Here is an 18664-nt window from a genome sequence, read left to right as displayed (position 1 = left end):
TATGTGTCTTTTATCACAATAAAAAAAAATTGGGAAGAAAATAAAAGTCTCTGGGACGCCTGGGTGGCTCAGTTGGTTGGACGACTGCCTTCGGCTCAGGTCATGATCCTGGAGTCCCGGGATCGAGTCCCGCATCGGACTCCCAGCTCCATGGGGAGTCTGCTTCTCTCTCTGACCTTCTCCTCATTCATGCTCTCTCTCACTGTCTCTCTCTCAAGTAAATAAATAAAATCTTAAAAAAAAAAAAAAAAAAAAAAAAAAAAAGAAAATAAAAGTCTCTCAGTGTGTTGGAAATGGTGGAACCAAGCCTGCCTTTTGTACTGGTTTCTACATTGGCAGATTTACTATCAGAAGTTAAACAAGCCAGAGTACCTGGGTGGCTGAGTTGGCTAAGCATCTGCCTTTGGCTCAGGTCATCGCAGGGTCCTGGGATCCAGCTCCGAGGTAGGCTTCCTGTCCAGCAGGGAGTCTGAGTCTCCCTCTTCCTCTGCCCCTCCCCCTGTTCATGCTCTCTCTCCCACTCTCCCTCAAATAAATAAAATCTTTCCCAAAAAATTATTTAAAAAAAAAAAGTTAAACCAGCCTCCTCCAGCCATCCAAGATGCTGAAAGGAAAGAAGGCTAAGGGGAAAAAAGTGGCCCTGGCTCCTGCTATTGTGAAGAAGCAGAAAGCCAAGAAGGTGGTCAAACCTGTTTAAGAAAAGGCCCAAGAGAGGCACCTGGGTGGCTCAGTGGGTTAAAGTCTCTGCTTTCAGCTCAGGTCACAGTCTCAGAGTCCTGGGATCGAGCCCCACATTGAGAGCCTGCTTCCCTCTCTGCCTGCTTCTCTGCCTACTTGTGATCTGTCTGTCAAATAAATAAAATCTTTAAAAAAAAAAAAAAGAAAGAAAGAAAAGGCCCAAGAATTTTGGCATCAGATGGGACATCCAGCCCCAAAGGGACCTCATCTTTTTGGCAAATGGTGCCACTTTATTTACCTGTAGCAACAAAAGACTATTTTCTATAAATGCCTGAAAGTGCCTACCACAATTAACCAGCTCACCCAGGTCTTGGACCACCAAATAGCTGTACTCAACTGCTTAAGCTGGCCCACAAATACACACCACAGACAAGGCAACACAAGGAGAGACTGTTGACACGGGCTGAGAAGAAAGCTATTGGCAAAGGGAATGTCCCCACCAAGAGGCCGCCTATCCTTCAAGCTGGGCTTAATAATGTTACCACCTTAGGGGAAAATAAGAAAGCTCGGATGGCAGTGACTGCATATGATGTGGATCTCACTGAGTTGGATATCCTCGTGCCTGCCCTGAGTGGTAAGATGGGGATTTCCTACTTCATCATCAAGGGGAAGGGCAGGCTAAGGTGTCTGATCCACAGGAAGACCTTCACCACTGTCGCCTTCACGCAGGTTAACTCAAAAGACAGAGGAACTCTGGCTAAGCTGGCAGAAGCTATTAGGACCAATTATAATGACAGATATGATAAGATCCACTGTCACTGGGGAGGCAAGGTCCTGGGTCCAAACTCAGTGATTCACATTGCCAAGTTGGAAAAATCAAAGGTTAAAGGACTGGCCGCCAAACTGGGCTAAATGTATGCAGCTGAATTCTCTATACATAAAAGCAAAAAAAAGTTTTATTTCAAAAAAACCAAAACAGAGATGCCTGGGTGGCTCAGTCATTAAGCATCTGCCTTTGGCTCAGGTCATGATCTCAGAGTTCTGAGATCGAGTCCCTCATCTGGCTCCCTGCTCAGTGGGGAGCTTGGTTTTCCCTCTGTCTGCTGCTGCTCCTGCCTGTGCTCTCTTTCTCCCCTCTACCCTTTGACAAATAAATAAAATCTTTAAAACAAAATAAGAACAAACGTGAAATAAAACATTGCTTTTCAACGCTATTGCAAATGAGTGCAATTTAAAATTACCATGCAAGCCTCCATTAAGGCAGTGTGCATCTCATCTGTTTTGTGCTCTTGGTCTGCACCAGCATCAAGCAGAAAGCGAACCATATCCAAATGGCCTTAAAAAAAAAAAAAAAGAACATGAATTTGAATTTTTAAACTGTATTTCTAAAGAACTGAGTATTAATTTAATACATTAAATATTAAAATATGGAATCATTTTCTTTCAGGTATCTACACAAAAATTTATGAGAACTTATTTTTCATTCAATAAAGGAATGACAGTTTTACAAAGCCAATCCAAAATAATAAGCACACTCTCATCAAGGTATCTAGGTTTTAAACACTGAATTAGTAGAAAGCATATAACAAGTTAAGTAAAGCAGTAATACTTATTCTTTGATTTAATCTATAAAAACTATCAAACTATAAATCAAAGCACTGAAATCAATTAGAATGCCAGGTAAAATACTTTTGGATAATATTTTTCATAAAAACAGCATTAAAATAATGACCATAAACTCACTGTGGCAATGAACAGGCACAGAAAACTCCATTCAAAATAATTTCAACCCTCTGGATACATTAAATATATAAAAAGCCTTAATAGTCAGTAAGAAAAAGACAAACACTCCAGTAGAAAAATGGATGAAGGACATGAAATGGTTATTAAAAAAGAAATGTAAATGAATACTAAACTGAAAAAGAATATTAAACCTTCCTATTAAACAAAAACAAATTAAAATGATACACCATTTTTTACTATCAAAATGGCAAATATTAAAAAGAATGGTAATACCCAGTGTTGGTGAGGGTGTAGGGTGGGACAAAGGGCACTCTCAAACACTGCTGGTGGGAGTGTAAATTGGTTCAACCTTTCTAGAAGGCAATTTGGCAATATGTATCAAAAGCCTTAAAAATGTCCATACCCTTTGACCCAGCAATTCCACTTCCAGGAATTTATCCTAAGGAAATAATCAGAGATTAGGCAAAGATGTCTGCACAAGGATGTTATTACAGTGTTTTTAATAATAGTGAAAACTGGGAACAATTCAAGTGTCCAACAATAGGCAATTATGGTACATCCATTTGATGTATCTGCAGAGACTCCTAGTTCCCTACTCAATACCCATTCTTTCAGTCTTCCTTAATAACAGTACTCTGGTTTTTTTATCTGAGTGGCAACTAACTAAAAGAGTACATTTCCCAGCTTTCCTTATTATATGTAGCCAATGAGATACAAGCAGGAGCTATAAGGCAGAACATCTAAGAAGATTTCTTAAAAGTAGCTGACTGATGTGGAAGGAACTCCCCATTTTGCCCTTACCCTCTCTGTCCTTCCTACAATGTAGACTGTTGGGGCTCTAGGTAACATTTTGGATTACAGGTAACTTTGAGGATAGAAACGACACAGTAGGAAGGTAGAAGAGAAAAATAGAATTCTGAGATCTTGATAGCAGTGGAACAGCTATACTAGTTCTAGACAGCCTACACCCTTGGGCTTGATTTACATATTAAAAAAAAAAGTCTTCTCTTTTGTTTAAATCATTATTAATTTAGGTTTCATGACACATGCAGCCATACCCACTCCTACCAGAAACAGTGAAATACTATGTGACCATCAAAAGTTGTGTTATAAAAATATTTATTGAAATGGGAAATGTTCATGATATATTGCTAAATAAAATAAGCAGACTATAAAACAGTTAGGTATGGTTGTTTAGTTTAAATATATATGTTTGTTTATATATATGCTTAAAAAACACACTGGAAACATACTAAAATACTGCTTACATGCTTTAATCTTTAGGTAGTAATAAAACATGTTCATTGTAAAATTTCTTTTCCTTATACTTTTACTGTTTTTGAGGTTTTCTGTTTAAACTGTGATTACTACTATTACTTGAGGTTGTATTAGTTTTGAAATAAAGGTTGGAAAAAAATCATATAAAATGAAAGTTATTAAAAAATGAAAACCCTCTAAATCTGTGCTATGAGTTTTCGTTGACTTCATAGCTACCTGAATAAATCTGAATTAACATAATAAAGAAATATACACTGTGAAATTTATACTTTACAAAATATAGGCTAAAATGGGCTTTCTATATAATCTCTTACAAGTTACATAATTTGACGGCATACGGAAAATATAAGTAATATAAAATTAATTCAAATACTCAAATATTTAAATACTCAAAGTAGTTATGAAAAAAATTATAAATATTCACATATAGAGAGAGTACCTTTATAGCACGCAAGGGTAAGAGCACTTTCTTTGAATTCATTAGAATGAGTGTTGATGCCTGCCCCATGATCCAGAAGAACTCTTGCAACTTCCACATGACCTGCACTGGCAGCTTCCATTAAGGGGGTATGTCCATTTTCATTATGATCTTCTATATTCGCACCTTCATTAAGTAGCACTTTCACAATGTCAACAAATCCTCCAGCACAGGCATAAGTTAGTGCAGTATTTCCTAACAAAGAACAAAAAGATACACAGAATTAGGATAAAATGGATAAAACTATAACTATGCTATACTCCAGTTCTACCTCTTCAATTCCCTTACATAAACCACTAGAACTATCATCTTATATTTTTTTTGTTCTATTGGTTAAGAGCATCATCTTAATTTTCTTACTAATTAAAAGATTTATTAAAGAGGCATCTGGGTGGTTCAGCTGGTTAAATGTCTGCCTTTGGCTCAGGTCATGATCTCCAGGTCCTAGGATGGAGCCTCTCATTGGGCTTCACACTCAGCAGAGAATCTGCTTCTTTCTCTCTCTCTCTCTCCCTTTGCTCTCCCCCCAGCTCATTCTCTCCCTCTCTCTTTCTCAAATAAATAAGTAAATAAAATCTTTAAAAAAAATAAATAAATAAAAGATTTGTTATAAACAGGCCAACTGGGGCAGCTGGGTGGCTCAGTAGGTTAGGTCTCTGACTTCAGCTCCGGTCATGGTCTCTGGGTCCTGGAATGGAGTCCCACATTAGGCTCTCTGCTCAAAGGGGAGCCTGCTTCCCTCTCTCTCTCTCTGCCTGCTTGTGATCTCTCTCTTTCTGTCAAAACAATAAATAAAAATCTTTATAAAAAAAAACAAAACAGGCCAATTTACTTATATTCCCATTAGTTTAAAGATATGTGTCAGAAGAAAAATGTAGCTAAAACAATGAATAGTCTTATGAATAAGTCTGCATAAAGAAAAGGTAAGAGAAAATTAAGGAATGGATATACATAGAAAGAAAATGTTAAGGATTTCTAGACTGTGAAGTATCAAAAGAAAAAGGAATAATTTTGAATGACACACTAGAATATTTTAAATAAAAATATACTGAAAGGGATTTTTCAAGATGACACTTCATTTTACTTGATAGCCTAATAAAGTAGGAAGATATAAATCCCTCTCAGCATAACTTCTTCACAAGAAACATTTCTTTAAAAAGGTCGTTATCCAGGGCTCCTGGGTGGCTCAGTAAGCTAAGTAGCTGCCTTGAGCTCCCTGCTCAGTGAACAGCCTGCTTCTCCCTCTCCTTCTGCCTGCCACTCTGCCTACTTGTGCTCTCTGTCTCTCTGTCAAATAAATAAATAAAATTAGAAAATAAAAGATCATTATCCCATTATTGGCATGCCACCTATTTCTTTCCTGATTTTGTTTTGAGGATTTTTATTTATTAAAAGAGGTAAGGGAAATGGTTTACTACCTAACAGTAAGGCACTGAAGAAGATTATTTTAAAGATTCAGCAAGAGAAGTAACATTCCAGAATCCAATGTGTTTAGAATTCAACTATTCAACCATTTTACATATTATACATGTTACTATCATTACAAGTAAGACAAAATGGTCAGCAAAATAGTCTACAGTTCCTTCCAGGAAGCCTTGCTCACTTACATTTAAAATTCACTTAAAGGTGTAGAACAATGACATAGCTTTCATTATGTAAATTTTTAAAAAATCATGTCGTTGCCTCACTAAATCCAAGTAATCTTACTACTAAAACTATACCTGTAACTCAAGACATATGACCAAGGCTCCTTCTATGTGTCTGCGAGGTATAAATAACTAAAAGAACACCTCTTACTAGAAAAGCTTTCATTCTGCCACAAGAGTATCTTAGTAGTAAATGGATTCAGTATGCCCCACATGAAAAACCCCACGGGGTGAATACTCTCAGGTTAATCTATAATCTAAAGTTAAGGCAGTTGAATTTAAATGAGATAAAGAATTTTAAGACATACAATTCCTAATTTTGCCTCTTATGGCAAAAAAGAAACTGTCTCCAGCAGAAAAACTGACAATCTTGGCCAAACAGAATCTCAATCTTTTGAAGATACCAAATTAATTTAGATTTTACTCATTTCTAATCAATGGCTAAGATTTTTCTGTAGGTTTACAATTGATTTTTCCAATAGTAAAAATCAGATTTTTATCTCTTAGGTTATAATTAATTATATCACTTTATTTTCCTCAAATTGACACATAATTTCTACTTACCTGTTGCTGACTGGGAGTTGACATCTGCATCATGAAGAAGTAATAATTTCACAATATCTAAATAACCTCCACTAGATGCTGCCATTAGGGGAGTTATGTCTCCTTTATTCCCTCGATCTTCAACATTAGCATGCATAGCAAGCAATACCTTTAAAACACATTACACAGAGAGAGAACAGTCAGTTCTTACTATTAATAGTATTTCTAGAGAAATAAATGCATAAATGCAACAGAAAATGTTAACTGCTCTTGTCAAAGAATATGTGTTATGCTTGGGATTATCCAGCAAGAGAACAGCAGAACTATACTACCAATACAGAAACTAACTAGTAAACACACGGTTATTTCTCAATATTGCTACAACAGACAGAAAAAATTAAAAGAATTGAGATAATCTGGATGAAATGACAATACATCACTACTTTCCATTATAGCTGTATATTATTTCTAAAGACAAGCTGAAGATATTACTATTACTTTTATGTGTTTCTTATTCATTAGGAACAGTTTTGAGTAAATGGCAGAAAAATGCACCTTGCCCAGTTACATGTGTAGGCAACAAAATGAATTATGTACCAGGTTCCACTTTACCTACTGCCCAAAAGGAAGGAATCTGGCCTCTAACAATTTCTTTGATTAGTAATAAAAATAAATCAAAAACCTTTCCATAATTTCAATCACTGAAGGTAAGTTCTGCTTACTTGTGCTAATTCATAATACCCTGCTGAACAAGCCAAACACAGCAGACTTTCTCCTTCTTCTGTATGTTCATTTACACTTCTGCCTTCATCTAGCAATTTACGAACGGCATTCACATCCCCATCTGAACAAGCTTCTGCCAGACTACGACTGAAAACAAAACCATCAACAATTAACCAACAAAGAAAGTCTCAGAATCCTATGCTAATAAACTATATTAAACAGAAAAATGTTGATACAGTAAGAAAAAAAAACTTGTATGAACATTTTGTGTGTTTGTAATACTAATTATTTGTGGAGGCCAGCCAAGCCAGAAAGGCAATAAACTGAGTATGAAAACAGCTGTCATTTTTATTTTCCAGAATGTTATAACATTTTATCATATTAATTTTCAAGTAAAGTCTTAAAAACTATTAGATGCACAAGTTTTTAAACTCAATCAATGCAGTAATTCCTAAAGATATCTGGGATATAACTCCATGGCTTAAAATTTTATTTGGTAACAGAAGATGTGATCTACTGCACAATGGTTAACAAAATTGATAAATCTCAAACTTTAATGTGCATACATATAATCACCATGTTTCCTGTTAAAATGTAGAACCTGATTCGTAGTTCTGAGGTGAGGTCTGGGATTCTGCATTTCTGACAAGCTCTAAAGTGATGCTGATACTGCTAATTATGGACCATATCTCCATAACCTGCATCTGGATTAGTGCATTAGTAACCCATTTCATTTATTATTTACTCAAGCAGTCAGCTTCCAGTTTACTACTATCATCTTTAGAACAAGTAACTTCCTTAGAACGAGGAATACAATTTTACTCACTTTGGATTTCTTACAGAGGCTAGTACAGTACATGCCATGAGAATATTCAATGAATATGAGTGGAATATAAGAATAAAAATAGTCTCTGTTTTTATTTCTATGTAACATATATACATTTATGTATCCACTTAAAATATAAAACCCATTCTAATATCTGCTTAGCGAAAGTTATAATCCCGTCCAAAAGATAGAATTAACCCAAAGCTGCTACTTCCCCAAATTCCACTCAAGAAAATGTTTGATACCCAGAAAAAGTCATTATATGCATACGTGTCTACTTGTCCTGCACTGTGGCTGTTTTCTGCTCTCATCCGTGTCAGTGCAGCAGCAGCTTCATCTAATGCACAGCTTACTGAGGACGTCAGTCTCCGCAACACCTCAGGATCTGCAAAAGCTTTACCATCAGCAGTCGACAATTTGCCAATGCCTTCAGCGTGCGTCAATCAGGTAGTGCAGGGGAAGAAAAAACAAAAAAGTGCAAATTGTAGTTACATTACTAGACACTATTATTTAGGGGAAAAAACGGCATAGTCTCCATAGAGAAGGCTGACAATCAGAATATAAGGTTGATAATAATTTTGCCACAAATGTCAAAAGGCCACCGCATCTTTACAAGGCACGTATTAATCTGTCCCATACCTAACTCCAAATATAACGTAACATGATGCTCACTGAGGTAAATGAATGAAAGTTCTTTCAAAATATATAGTCATACTATAAGATCTCTAGTGGAAGATCATATTTATACTATTTTCAGTAATAATGAAGTAGGTCGTCAGCACTAATACAACAAACAATTCAACAATTTCTCCCTTTGGTTTAATAGCCACATAGAACCATCTTCTAGGATAACAGGGTAAATTAAAATAAGTTCATTCTAATATTTATTATGTGGTTATGATGTAAATGCACTAGAGAGACAAAAAGGGATGAGGCACAGTTTCTGTCCTTACTCATCTCAGGCTAGAAGGACTATTACATGTCTAAGTTGCCAATTAAACTTTTTCTCTAGATTCAGTGAGGAATCGGTGACAACTGTAACAGAAAATTTCAATGAGTTATCAAAATTTTAGATGTAAACATCCTTTGACACAGTGATACCACTTTCTAATACTTTGTCCTATGAAGACACATGCACAAATAAGAAAAGCTACACATGACTATAAACTACAACAATATTTGTGATATTGGAAAAGAGGAAATAATCTAAGTATCTCTCAATAAGGAACTGGTAAAATAAATTATGGTACATCTAAGCAAGAAAATATTTTATTTTCTCCTTTGTGATATTGGAAAAGAGGAAATAATCTAAGTATCTCTCAATAAGGAACTGGTAAAATAAATTATGGTACATCTAAGCAAGAAAATATTTTATTTTCTCCTTTAAAAGAAGAAAGATCGAGCTGCCTGGGTGGCTCAGTTGGTTGAGCATTCAACTCTTGGTTTCAGCTTGGGTCATGAACTCCAGGTCCCCATGCTGGGCTCTGTGCTGGGTGTGGAGCCTGCCTGAGATTCTCTCTCTCCCTCTCCCTGTGCCCACTGCCTCCCCCACTCTAAAATATATATATATATATAAAGAAAGAAAGAAAGGAGGATTATAGAAAGATGCTCATAATAAAGTAAAAAAAAAAAGGGAAGTTATATTATGTACAATATGACCCTATGTATATTTAAACATATATATTAAAGCTACAAAGAAAAAAGTCTAGAAGTATATGTAAACCTTGACAGTGGGAAGGTTTTATTATCTACTTAATATATTTCATATTCCCTTAGTTATTTCTAATTGTATTAAATTATGACTTAGAAAATAATTTTAAAATTCTTCTTGAAATAGCTTTAATCTTTTTTTCCTAAAGTTTATTTACTTAAATCTTTTTTTTTTTAAGATTTTATTTATTTATTTGACAGAGAGAGATCACAAGTAGGCAGAGAGGCAGGCAGAGAGAGAGAGAGGAGGAAGCAGACTCCCTGCCGAGCAGAGAACCCGATGCAGGACTCGATCCCAGGACCCTGAGATCATGACCTGAGCCGAAGGCAGCAGCCCAACCCACTGAGCCACCCAGGTGCCCAGTTTACTTACTTAAATATCTGTATACCCAACATGGAGCTCAAACTCACAATCCTGAGATCAAGAGTCACATGTTCTTCCAACTGAGCTGACTTTTGGAATCTGTCTCATGCTTAGAGAAGTCTCCCCTACATTCACATTAGAAAAACACAACAACCAGGCACCCCTGAAATAATTTTAGTTCTTAATTTTCTCTAAGAATATCAAGGAGACCTTGAGAATAATGATTTAAATTTGACAATTTAAACTCATATGTAGTTGGATAGAATATTCTGTCTAAGAAACTGTCAGATATATTTTAAGATTTATTTATTCATTTTAGAGAGAAACAGAGATGGAGAGAGAAGGAGGGAGCACGAGTTGGGGGACAGGCAGAGGGAGAGAATCGTAAGCAGCCTCCCTGCTGAATGCTGAAAGAAAGAAAAGAGCCCTTTATGAGAAATCATGAGGTGCCCAGAAAAAAAAAAAAAGTGAGTTTAAAACCCTTAATTGGGGATTAAGGAGTGATACTCACAACATGAGTGAAGTGTGAGCCTAAACCAGAGAGTAAAAACGTACCACTACCTGTAAACAAAGCTTGATCTAGGGAAGAAAAGGAAAGCAGAGAAGACTTGGAGAAGAGAGATGTCTTTTCTCCACATTTCTCTCTCTGCTCTAAGCCAAATAATTCAAGGGTCCAAAGCAAAGCAAAAACAAAACAAAGCAAAACAAATAAAGAATCCAAAATTAGAGGGTGGTCATGGCACTGCCGTTCAGAAATCTTACACAGTATATCTTATACATTATATCCCTATATCACAAGTAGGAGATGCACTGGAAATCCAGACTCTAAAGGAGGGACATTCCATGTTATTACAAATGTGATCTTTATACCTTTCTTTAAAAAATTACTAGTTCTGCTTCAGTTTAAACAGTCTTATTCTGTTGTATCTAATTTTAAGTTTCTATTCAGTTCCCAAAAGACACAGTACGTAGACTAAAAGTCAATCTGCTACAAATTATACCTATACTTTACCGTAACAGGACAAAGTTGAAGGAATAACAAAAGATGACATTAAGTAAACTCATTCTTAACATTTATATCTTTCCAAGAGTAATATAAAAAATGCTCAATTTATTTTAGCTCCTATTTGTCCCAGTCATTATTTGGTCAAATGTAATACTGTTTTTCTTCAGTCACCATGAAATGTGCCAAAAGGCTGCTGTGATTTTTCTGCATACTTATCTTTAATATCATGTTTATTAAAGTACTCAGAAACTGGGGGCACCTAGTTGACTCAGTCAGAAGAGTATGTGACTCTTGATCTCTATATTAGGAGTTTCAGCCTCACATTGTATGTAGAGATTACTTAAATAAATAAACATTAAAAAATTTTTTAATTAGGGGCGCCTGGGTGGCTCAGTGGGTTAAAGCCTCTGCCTTTGGCTCAGGTCATGATCCCAGGGTCCCAGGATCGAGCCCAGCATCGGGCTCTCTGCTCCTCGGGGAGCCTGTTTCCTCCTCTCTCTCTGCCTGCCTCTCTGCCTGCTTGTGATCTCTGTCTGTCAAATAAATAAATAAAATCTTTAAAAAAAAATTTTTTTAATTAAAAAAAAGTACTCAGAAACCAAAGTTTCTCTATTTTTTTAAAAAGAATTTTATTTATTTGTCAGAGAGAGAGCACAGCAGGGGGAGTGCTAGGCAGAGAGAGAAGCAGACTCCTTGCTGAGCAGGGAGCTTGATGTGGGGCTCCATCCCAGGACCCTGGGATCATGACCTGAGCTGAAGGCAGATGCTTAACAGACTGAGCCACCCAGGAGACCCAAAATTTTCTATACTTTAAAAACCTTCCTTTTTTAAAAAAAGAATTTTTCAGTGTTCCAAGATTCACTGTTTGTGCACCATACCCAGTATTCCATGCAATACGTGCCCTCCTTAACACCCACCACCAGGATCACCCATCCCAACCCCTCCATTGCATGTATCCCAACCCTCAATTTATTTCTGAGAGTCCAGTCTCTCATGCTTCGTCTCCCTCTCCAATTCCTTTACTTTTTCTTTCCTTCTCCTAATGTCCTCCATATTATTCCTTATGCTCCATAAGTAAGTGAAACCTTTCTGTGAGGCACTTGGGTGGATCAGTTGGTTGAACGTCTGACTCTTGGTTTTGGCTCAGGTCATGATCTTGCAGTTGCAGGACTGAGCTCTGCACTCAGTGTGGAGTCTATTCAGATTTTTCTTCCCTCTCTCTCTCACTCTCTCAAACAAATAAAGAAAATGTTAAAAAAATTTTTTTCTATTTTGAATTTTACTCTGAATTTTTTAAAATATTTATTTATTTGACAGACAGAGATCACAAATAGGCAGAGAGGCAGACAGAGAGAGAGAGAGAGAGTGGAGGAAGCAGGCTCCCCGCTGAGCAGAGAGCCCGATGTGGGGCTTGATCCCAGGACCCTGGGATTATGACCTGAGCTGAAGGCAGAGGCTTTAACCCACTGAGCCACCCAGGTACCCCTATTTTTTAATTTTCTGCATTTAAATGGCTTTAATATAGTATAAGGTTATGTATATGGCACTCTAACAAGCTTTTAGGCACTACTTTATTTTTTTAATTTTGGGGCACTATTTTCAAAAATAACCTACACATTCTTCTAGATTATATTCTTACATGTAGGGCACCTGGGTGGCCCAATGAGTTAAGCAGCTGCCTTTGGCTCAGGCAAAGGCATGATCATGTGGCCCTGGGATCAAGCCCTGAGAGGGGCCCCTGCTCAGCAGGGAGTCTGCTTCTCCTCTCCCACTACCCCACCCCCTGCTTGTGGCTCTCAAACAAATGAATAAATAAGCCTTCAAAAAATTGTTTTAAATAAATTCTTACATGTATTTAATATGCACATATATTTTTGCTAGATAAGTAACTAAAAGGAGTAACATACAAAATGAGCATATCTCAAAAGCAATATACAGAAAAAAAGAAAAGCAATACACAAAAATTAGAAAAAATAAACTTCCTTCTTGAAACAATTTTAGTTGATAAAAGGCTTTCATTACAGTGGAATTGAAACCTGGTATAACAAATAATATGCATGTTGTACAATACAAAACAGTGATGAGTATATATATATATTAGTGAGAAAGTATGCTTATCACAGATTTTTCTGTTTTCTGTTTATATCAACAAGAAGTTGATATAAAGCTTGGTATATTTCAGTCTAATTTTATGTCCAATTTTTATTTAATTGTCTACTAAGAAAAAAATAGCAATTTATAATTAAGTTACCCCTAGATGAAAGTGAATATGTAAATAAGCACATGCAGAATACCCAAATCAGTTAAGATCAAAGATTCATAATCTGATGAATTTATCTCCCACATTTATAATGTAATTAGTAATAGCTTAAGTTTTCCTTAATAACCAGCTGATTATCTAAGACCTTAAATACAGTGCTGAGCCCTACAATCATCCATTGAAAACTTTCAACTAAGAATTTTTGAAATATGAAATGTGAACATTTTCGTTAGGAAATACAAAACATAATATATCTTAAGAGTTCAAATTTCATATAATGTCATAGTTTGGGGGTAATTTTATACAGCTTTGTATAGAGATCTAGACTTTTAAAGAAATGAAAATAAGAAAACCAGAAATAAATTACCTGCTGCTTCCAGCAATGCTTCTAATCGTGCCTGTGTCTCTGGATCCACAGTACGTAAGTCTGCTCCTTCTGCAGTGCTCGATAAGAATATCTCTGATGTTGTTTTAAGTACTGGGTTATCCAGATCTTCTTGGTCCAAAATAAATGATTCAACCTGTTTATGAATTAAAAATGTAATAGCCATGAAACTGATCTCAATATTGGTAGAATAACAGCAATTTAAGATAATATGATTTCTGATTTGGAATATAAGTATAAGCAGATAAATTACTATAGAAATATGGGGTTGTGGGAAGGGACTTTGAAGGAGCCTCATATCTTCAGACATGACTACAGTGTAACTCAGAGACAGCAGATTCCAGTTTCCTGAAGAACACTGTACCTTCTGTGCCTAGCATGGAGCTTGAAAAGCAGTTTTTGTTTTTTTCTTTATAATGAAACAAGTACAAGAACATAATCCCTGGAAAGATCTAAATAGGACTAAATACTGGGGCACCTGGGTGGCTCAGTGCATTAAGCATCTGCCTTCGGCTCGGGTCATGATCTCAGGGTCCTGGGATTGAGCCCCGCATCGGGCTCTCTGCTTGTCAGGGAGCCTTCTTTCCCCTCTCCCTCTGCCTGCTTCTCTGCCTACTTGTGATCTATCTCTCTGTCAAATAAATAAATAAACTCTTAAAAAAAAATAATAAATAGGACTAAATACTAAAAAGACTAGATAGCATGGATATGTCAGCAAGGCTCCATTTTTCCTCTTTTAATCAATTTACTAAATTCTGATTCTTAAAAGAAAATAAGATTTAATACACTGCAAATATCTGGAAACCTATAGATAAGAAAGCTCCATGAAGTTAAGAAACACACCTGTTTGTTCACTGCTTTTGTCCTCTGGGCCCAAGAATACCTCATATACAGGAGGTATTGAATTCACATTTGTTGAAATGAATGAATAGTATAAGCAAAAGCAACTTATGAAAATAAGCATGTAACCCTCTAATTTCAAATCAACTTAATTCTAAAAAATTTTTTTAAAGATTTTATTTATTTGACAGACAAGAGATCACAAGTAGGCAGAGAGGCAGGCAGAGAGAAAGGAGGAAGCAGGCTCCCTGCTGCACAGAGAGCCCGATGTGGGGCTCAATCCCAGGACTCTGAGATCATGACCCGAGCCAAAGGCAGAGGCCTTAACCCACTGAGCCACCCAGGTGCCCCAAATCAACTTAATTCTAAAATGAGTTTTCTTTTTTTTTTTTTAATTTAAAATGAGTTTTCTTAACAAATAAAATATGTACAATTTTTCAGAGAAGCAATTTGGAAATGTGTTTCAAAATGCTTTAAAAGGCTCATGCCCTTTGATTCAGTAATTCCATTTTAAGGAATCTATCCTAGAGCTACCCTATGACCCAGCTATCGCACTACTGGGTATTCCCCCTAAAGATACAAATGGAGTGATCCAAAGGGGCACGTGCAACCCAATGTTGATAGCAACAATGTCCACAATAACCAAACTATGGAAAGAACCTAGATATCCATCAACAGATGAATGGATAAAGAAGATGTGGTATATATATACAATGGAATACTATGCAGCCATCCAAAAAAAGCCGAAATCTTGCCATTTGCAACGACGAGGATAGAACTAGAGGGTATTATGCTAAGAGAAATAACTCAGTCAGAGAAAGAATTATTATATGATCTCTCTGATATGAGGATCTGAGAGGAAGGGCGGGGGGTCATGGGGGGAAAGGAAGGAAAAAATGAAACAAGATGTGATTCGGAAGGCGACAAACCATAAGATACTCTTAATCTTGGGAAACAAACGGAGGGCTGCTGGGGGGGTGAGAAAGGGAGGGATAGGGTGGCTGGGTTATGGACACTGGGGAAGGTATGTGCTATGGTGAGTGCTGTGAATTGTGTAAGACAGATGATTCACAGACCTGTACCCCTAAAGCAAATAATAAATTATATATTAATAAAACAATAAATAAAATTGTAAAAAGGTATCTGAAAGCAAGACAAAAATATGCAAGGATGGTCACTGCACATTAATTCAAATTCCAAAAATGAGAGGGGGAAAAAACTACAATTGGTAATTTGGTAAATACATTCTGTCCATTCACAGGATGGACTACCATGTCATTAAAAACAATGTTTCTGGGTGCCTGGGTGGCTCAGTGGGTTAAGCCGCTGCCTTCGGCTCAGGTCATGATCCCAGGGTCCTGGGATCGAGCCCCGCATCGGGCTCTCTGCTCGGCAGGGAGCCTGCTTCCTCCTCTCTTTCTCTGCCTGCCTCTCTGCCTACTTGTGATCTCTTTCTGTCAAAAAAATAAATAAAATCTTTAAAAACAACAACAACAACAACATGGACGCCTGGGTGGCTCAGTTGGTTGAGCAGCTGCCTTCGGCTCAGGTCATGATCCCAGCGTCCTGGGATCGAATCCCACATCGGGCTCCTTGCTCAGCAGAGAACCTGCTTCTCCCTCTGCCTCTGCCTGCCATTCTGTCTGCCTGTGCTCGCTCTCTCCCCCGCCCTCTCTCTGATAAATAAATAAAATCTTTAAAAAACAACAACAACAACAAAAAAGCAATGTTTCTTGGGGTGCCTGGGTGGCTCAGTGGGTTAAGCCTCTGCCTTCGGCTCAGGTCATGATCCCAAGGTCCTGGGGTCGAGCCCCACATCGGGCTCTCAGCTTGGTGGGGCACCTGCTTCCCCCTCTCTGCCTGCCTCTCTGCCTACTTGTGATCTCTCTCTGTCAAATAAATAAATAAAATCTTAAAAAAAAAATGTTTCTGAAGCAAATATGGTGACATGAGAAAGTATTCGTAAAGTGAAATGAAAATCACAAGATTCAAAATAGTATGATCTTTATTTTGCTAAAAGTATATATGTATATATACATATATATATGTAACATGAACATGACTATTATGTATATAATCCTGAGTATATATTTATGTACCCAGATAGGTCTACAATACGTAAACACATAGATTTACATTTGAATATAAAAGTACATTTATATTTGGAGACAGATAGAAAAAAAGGAACAGAAAGGTTAAGTACTTCTCCAAGGCCACACAGCTAATAAATGACAGACTGTTTTCAAACCCCACCACAAAGCTACAGTCTATGCTCTTAACTACTAGGCAATGCTACTTCAGAGGGCCACAGTATTTGGACTACATTACTTGGCATATCTGGTTAGTTTGTCATCAGTTTCATAATGGCCACCAAATAAACATCCTAAGAAAGACAGTAAAGTTAAAATGATTAGGATACATTTTATTACCTAGTGAAGTACTAAAATTTTACAAAATAAAGCTTTAACTTCACAACTGATAATAACACTGAAACACGTTACTCTGCTGCTATACAGTTTCTTTAATATGTAATTACAGACAAAGATGCCATTCTAGACCCATTTCAAGATAAATGTATCCTATCCGTCATTAAATGATATGAAAATATAACTGCTTGTACAATAAAAATCTCACAGGCCCAAGAAATTATTAGGTGTTTGCAAATAAGTATACCTGCCAGTTTTAAGGACAGATAAAACCATCATGCCAAATTCTGGAATTTTTTTATTACAGACGGTATAGCAAAGTTAACATTTCTGGGACACCTGGGTGTCTTGGTCAGTTAAGCATCTGCCTTGGGCTCAGGTCATGATCCCAGGGTCCTGGGTTGAGTCCCACACTGGACTCCCTGCTCAGCGGGAAGCCTGCTTCTCCCTCACCCTTTCGCTCTCCATGTTTGTTCTCTCTTGCTCTCTCTGACAAATAAATAAATAAAATTTTTAAAAGATTTTAAAGAAAGAGAGAGAGCGAACAAGCACATGCATGAGCAGAGTGAAGGGCAGAGGAAGAAAGAGACTCCCTCTTTTGGGGGTCGGGGTGAATCCTAGGATGCCGGGATTATGACTCCAGCTGTAGGCAGCCACTTAATCAAGTGAGCCCACCCAGGTGCACCCCCCACCTTTTTAAAAGACTTTGTTTATTTATTTATTTATTTGAGACAGAGAGAGAATAAACAAAATCTTCAGAAAAAAAATGTTAACATTTCTATTTTATAAAAAGCATTCATTTAATGTGGTATTAAACATATTTTGGAGACAAATACAGATTTGCACTGTGTTAACGCTTTAAAAATCCAAGTTAAGAATTCTCTATTCTTGCTTATTCACTTTCCGAATATTTACTTAAGTCCTCATTTTATTTTAAAGATTTTATTTATTTATTTGAAAGAGAGAACACTACAGATAGAGAGAGGGTGTGTATACCCGAGTAGGGGGGCAAGTAAGGGTAGGGGCAGATAGCGAGGGAGAAACAAATTCCCTGCTGAGCAGGGAGCCTGATGCGGGGCTCGATTCCGGGACCCTGGGATCCTTACCTGAGCCCATGGCAGAGGCTTAATCTACTGAGCCACCCAGGCACCCTGAAGTCCTGTTTTATATGAAGCACCTCAACAGTATGAAAATGTGGCAGAAGATGTAAGTCAAAGGTAACATGGCTATCACAAAAGGCTTCAAAGAGAAATAAAAAGTACACTAATAGCAGTAATATTAGTGTCACATATTCCCAAGCAGCACCTTCCCAAGTGTTTGGGAAGAATCAAGTTTGGAAAAAAAACACAAAATATAGGTATGTCCCTTCCAGGGGCTTGTAACTTCTCTCTAAAATTTAAAATTCATAAGACAGTTTATCCAGTTTAATTCTCCTACATCTTAAAACACATATAAATTCAAGTTTCAGTAAGGCAACATGACATAATGGAAAGAATAACTGAACTAGGGCGCCTGGGTGGCTCAGTGGGTTAAGTCGCTGCCTTCCGCTCGGGTCATAATCTCAGGTCCTGGGATCTAGTACCACATCGGGCTCTCTGCTCAGCAGGGAGCCTGCTTCCTCCTCTCTCTCTCTCTGCCTGCCTCTATGCCTACTACTTGTGATCTCTCTCTGTCAAATAAATAAATAAAATCTAAAAAAAAAAAAAAAAAAAAAAGAATAACTGAACTACAGCTCAGGAGAATTAGGCTGAAGCGTCA

General features: G+C 37.1%; 1 protein-coding gene and 1 pseudogene across 12 annotated transcripts in view; one reads left to right on the top strand and one right to left on the bottom strand.

Annotated features, from left to right (window-relative positions):
- ANKHD1 (ankyrin repeat and KH domain containing 1) overlaps positions 1–18664 on the bottom strand; it is a 130524-nt gene that overhangs the window by 86774 nt on the left and 25086 nt on the right. For all 12 annotated transcript variants that reach the window (XM_059174780.1, XM_059174774.1, XM_059174778.1 and 9 more), the window contains exons 2-7: positions 13623–13776; positions 8186–8342; positions 7089–7236; positions 6388–6535; positions 4139–4372; positions 1920–2014 (exon numbers count right to left, since the gene is read on the bottom strand). In XM_059174780.1, coding sequence (XP_059030763.1) covers positions 1920–2014; positions 4139–4372; positions 6388–6535; positions 7089–7236; positions 8186–8342; positions 13623–13776 — 936 coding nt within the window. The remainder of the gene's footprint in view (positions 1–1919; positions 2015–4138; positions 4373–6387; positions 6536–7088; positions 7237–8185; positions 8343–13622; positions 13777–18664) is intronic.
- Positions 596–1590, top strand: LOC131832145 (large ribosomal subunit protein eL8-like; annotated as a pseudogene).

Source organism: Mustela lutreola, chromosome 5, assembly GCF_030435805.1.
Source record: "Mustela lutreola isolate mMusLut2 chromosome 5, mMusLut2.pri, whole genome shotgun sequence".
NCBI lineage: Eukaryota > Metazoa > Chordata > Mammalia > Carnivora > Mustelidae > Mustela > Mustela lutreola.
Note: the sequence above shows the minus strand (reverse complement) of the source record. Positions and strands in the feature narration are given on the sequence as shown.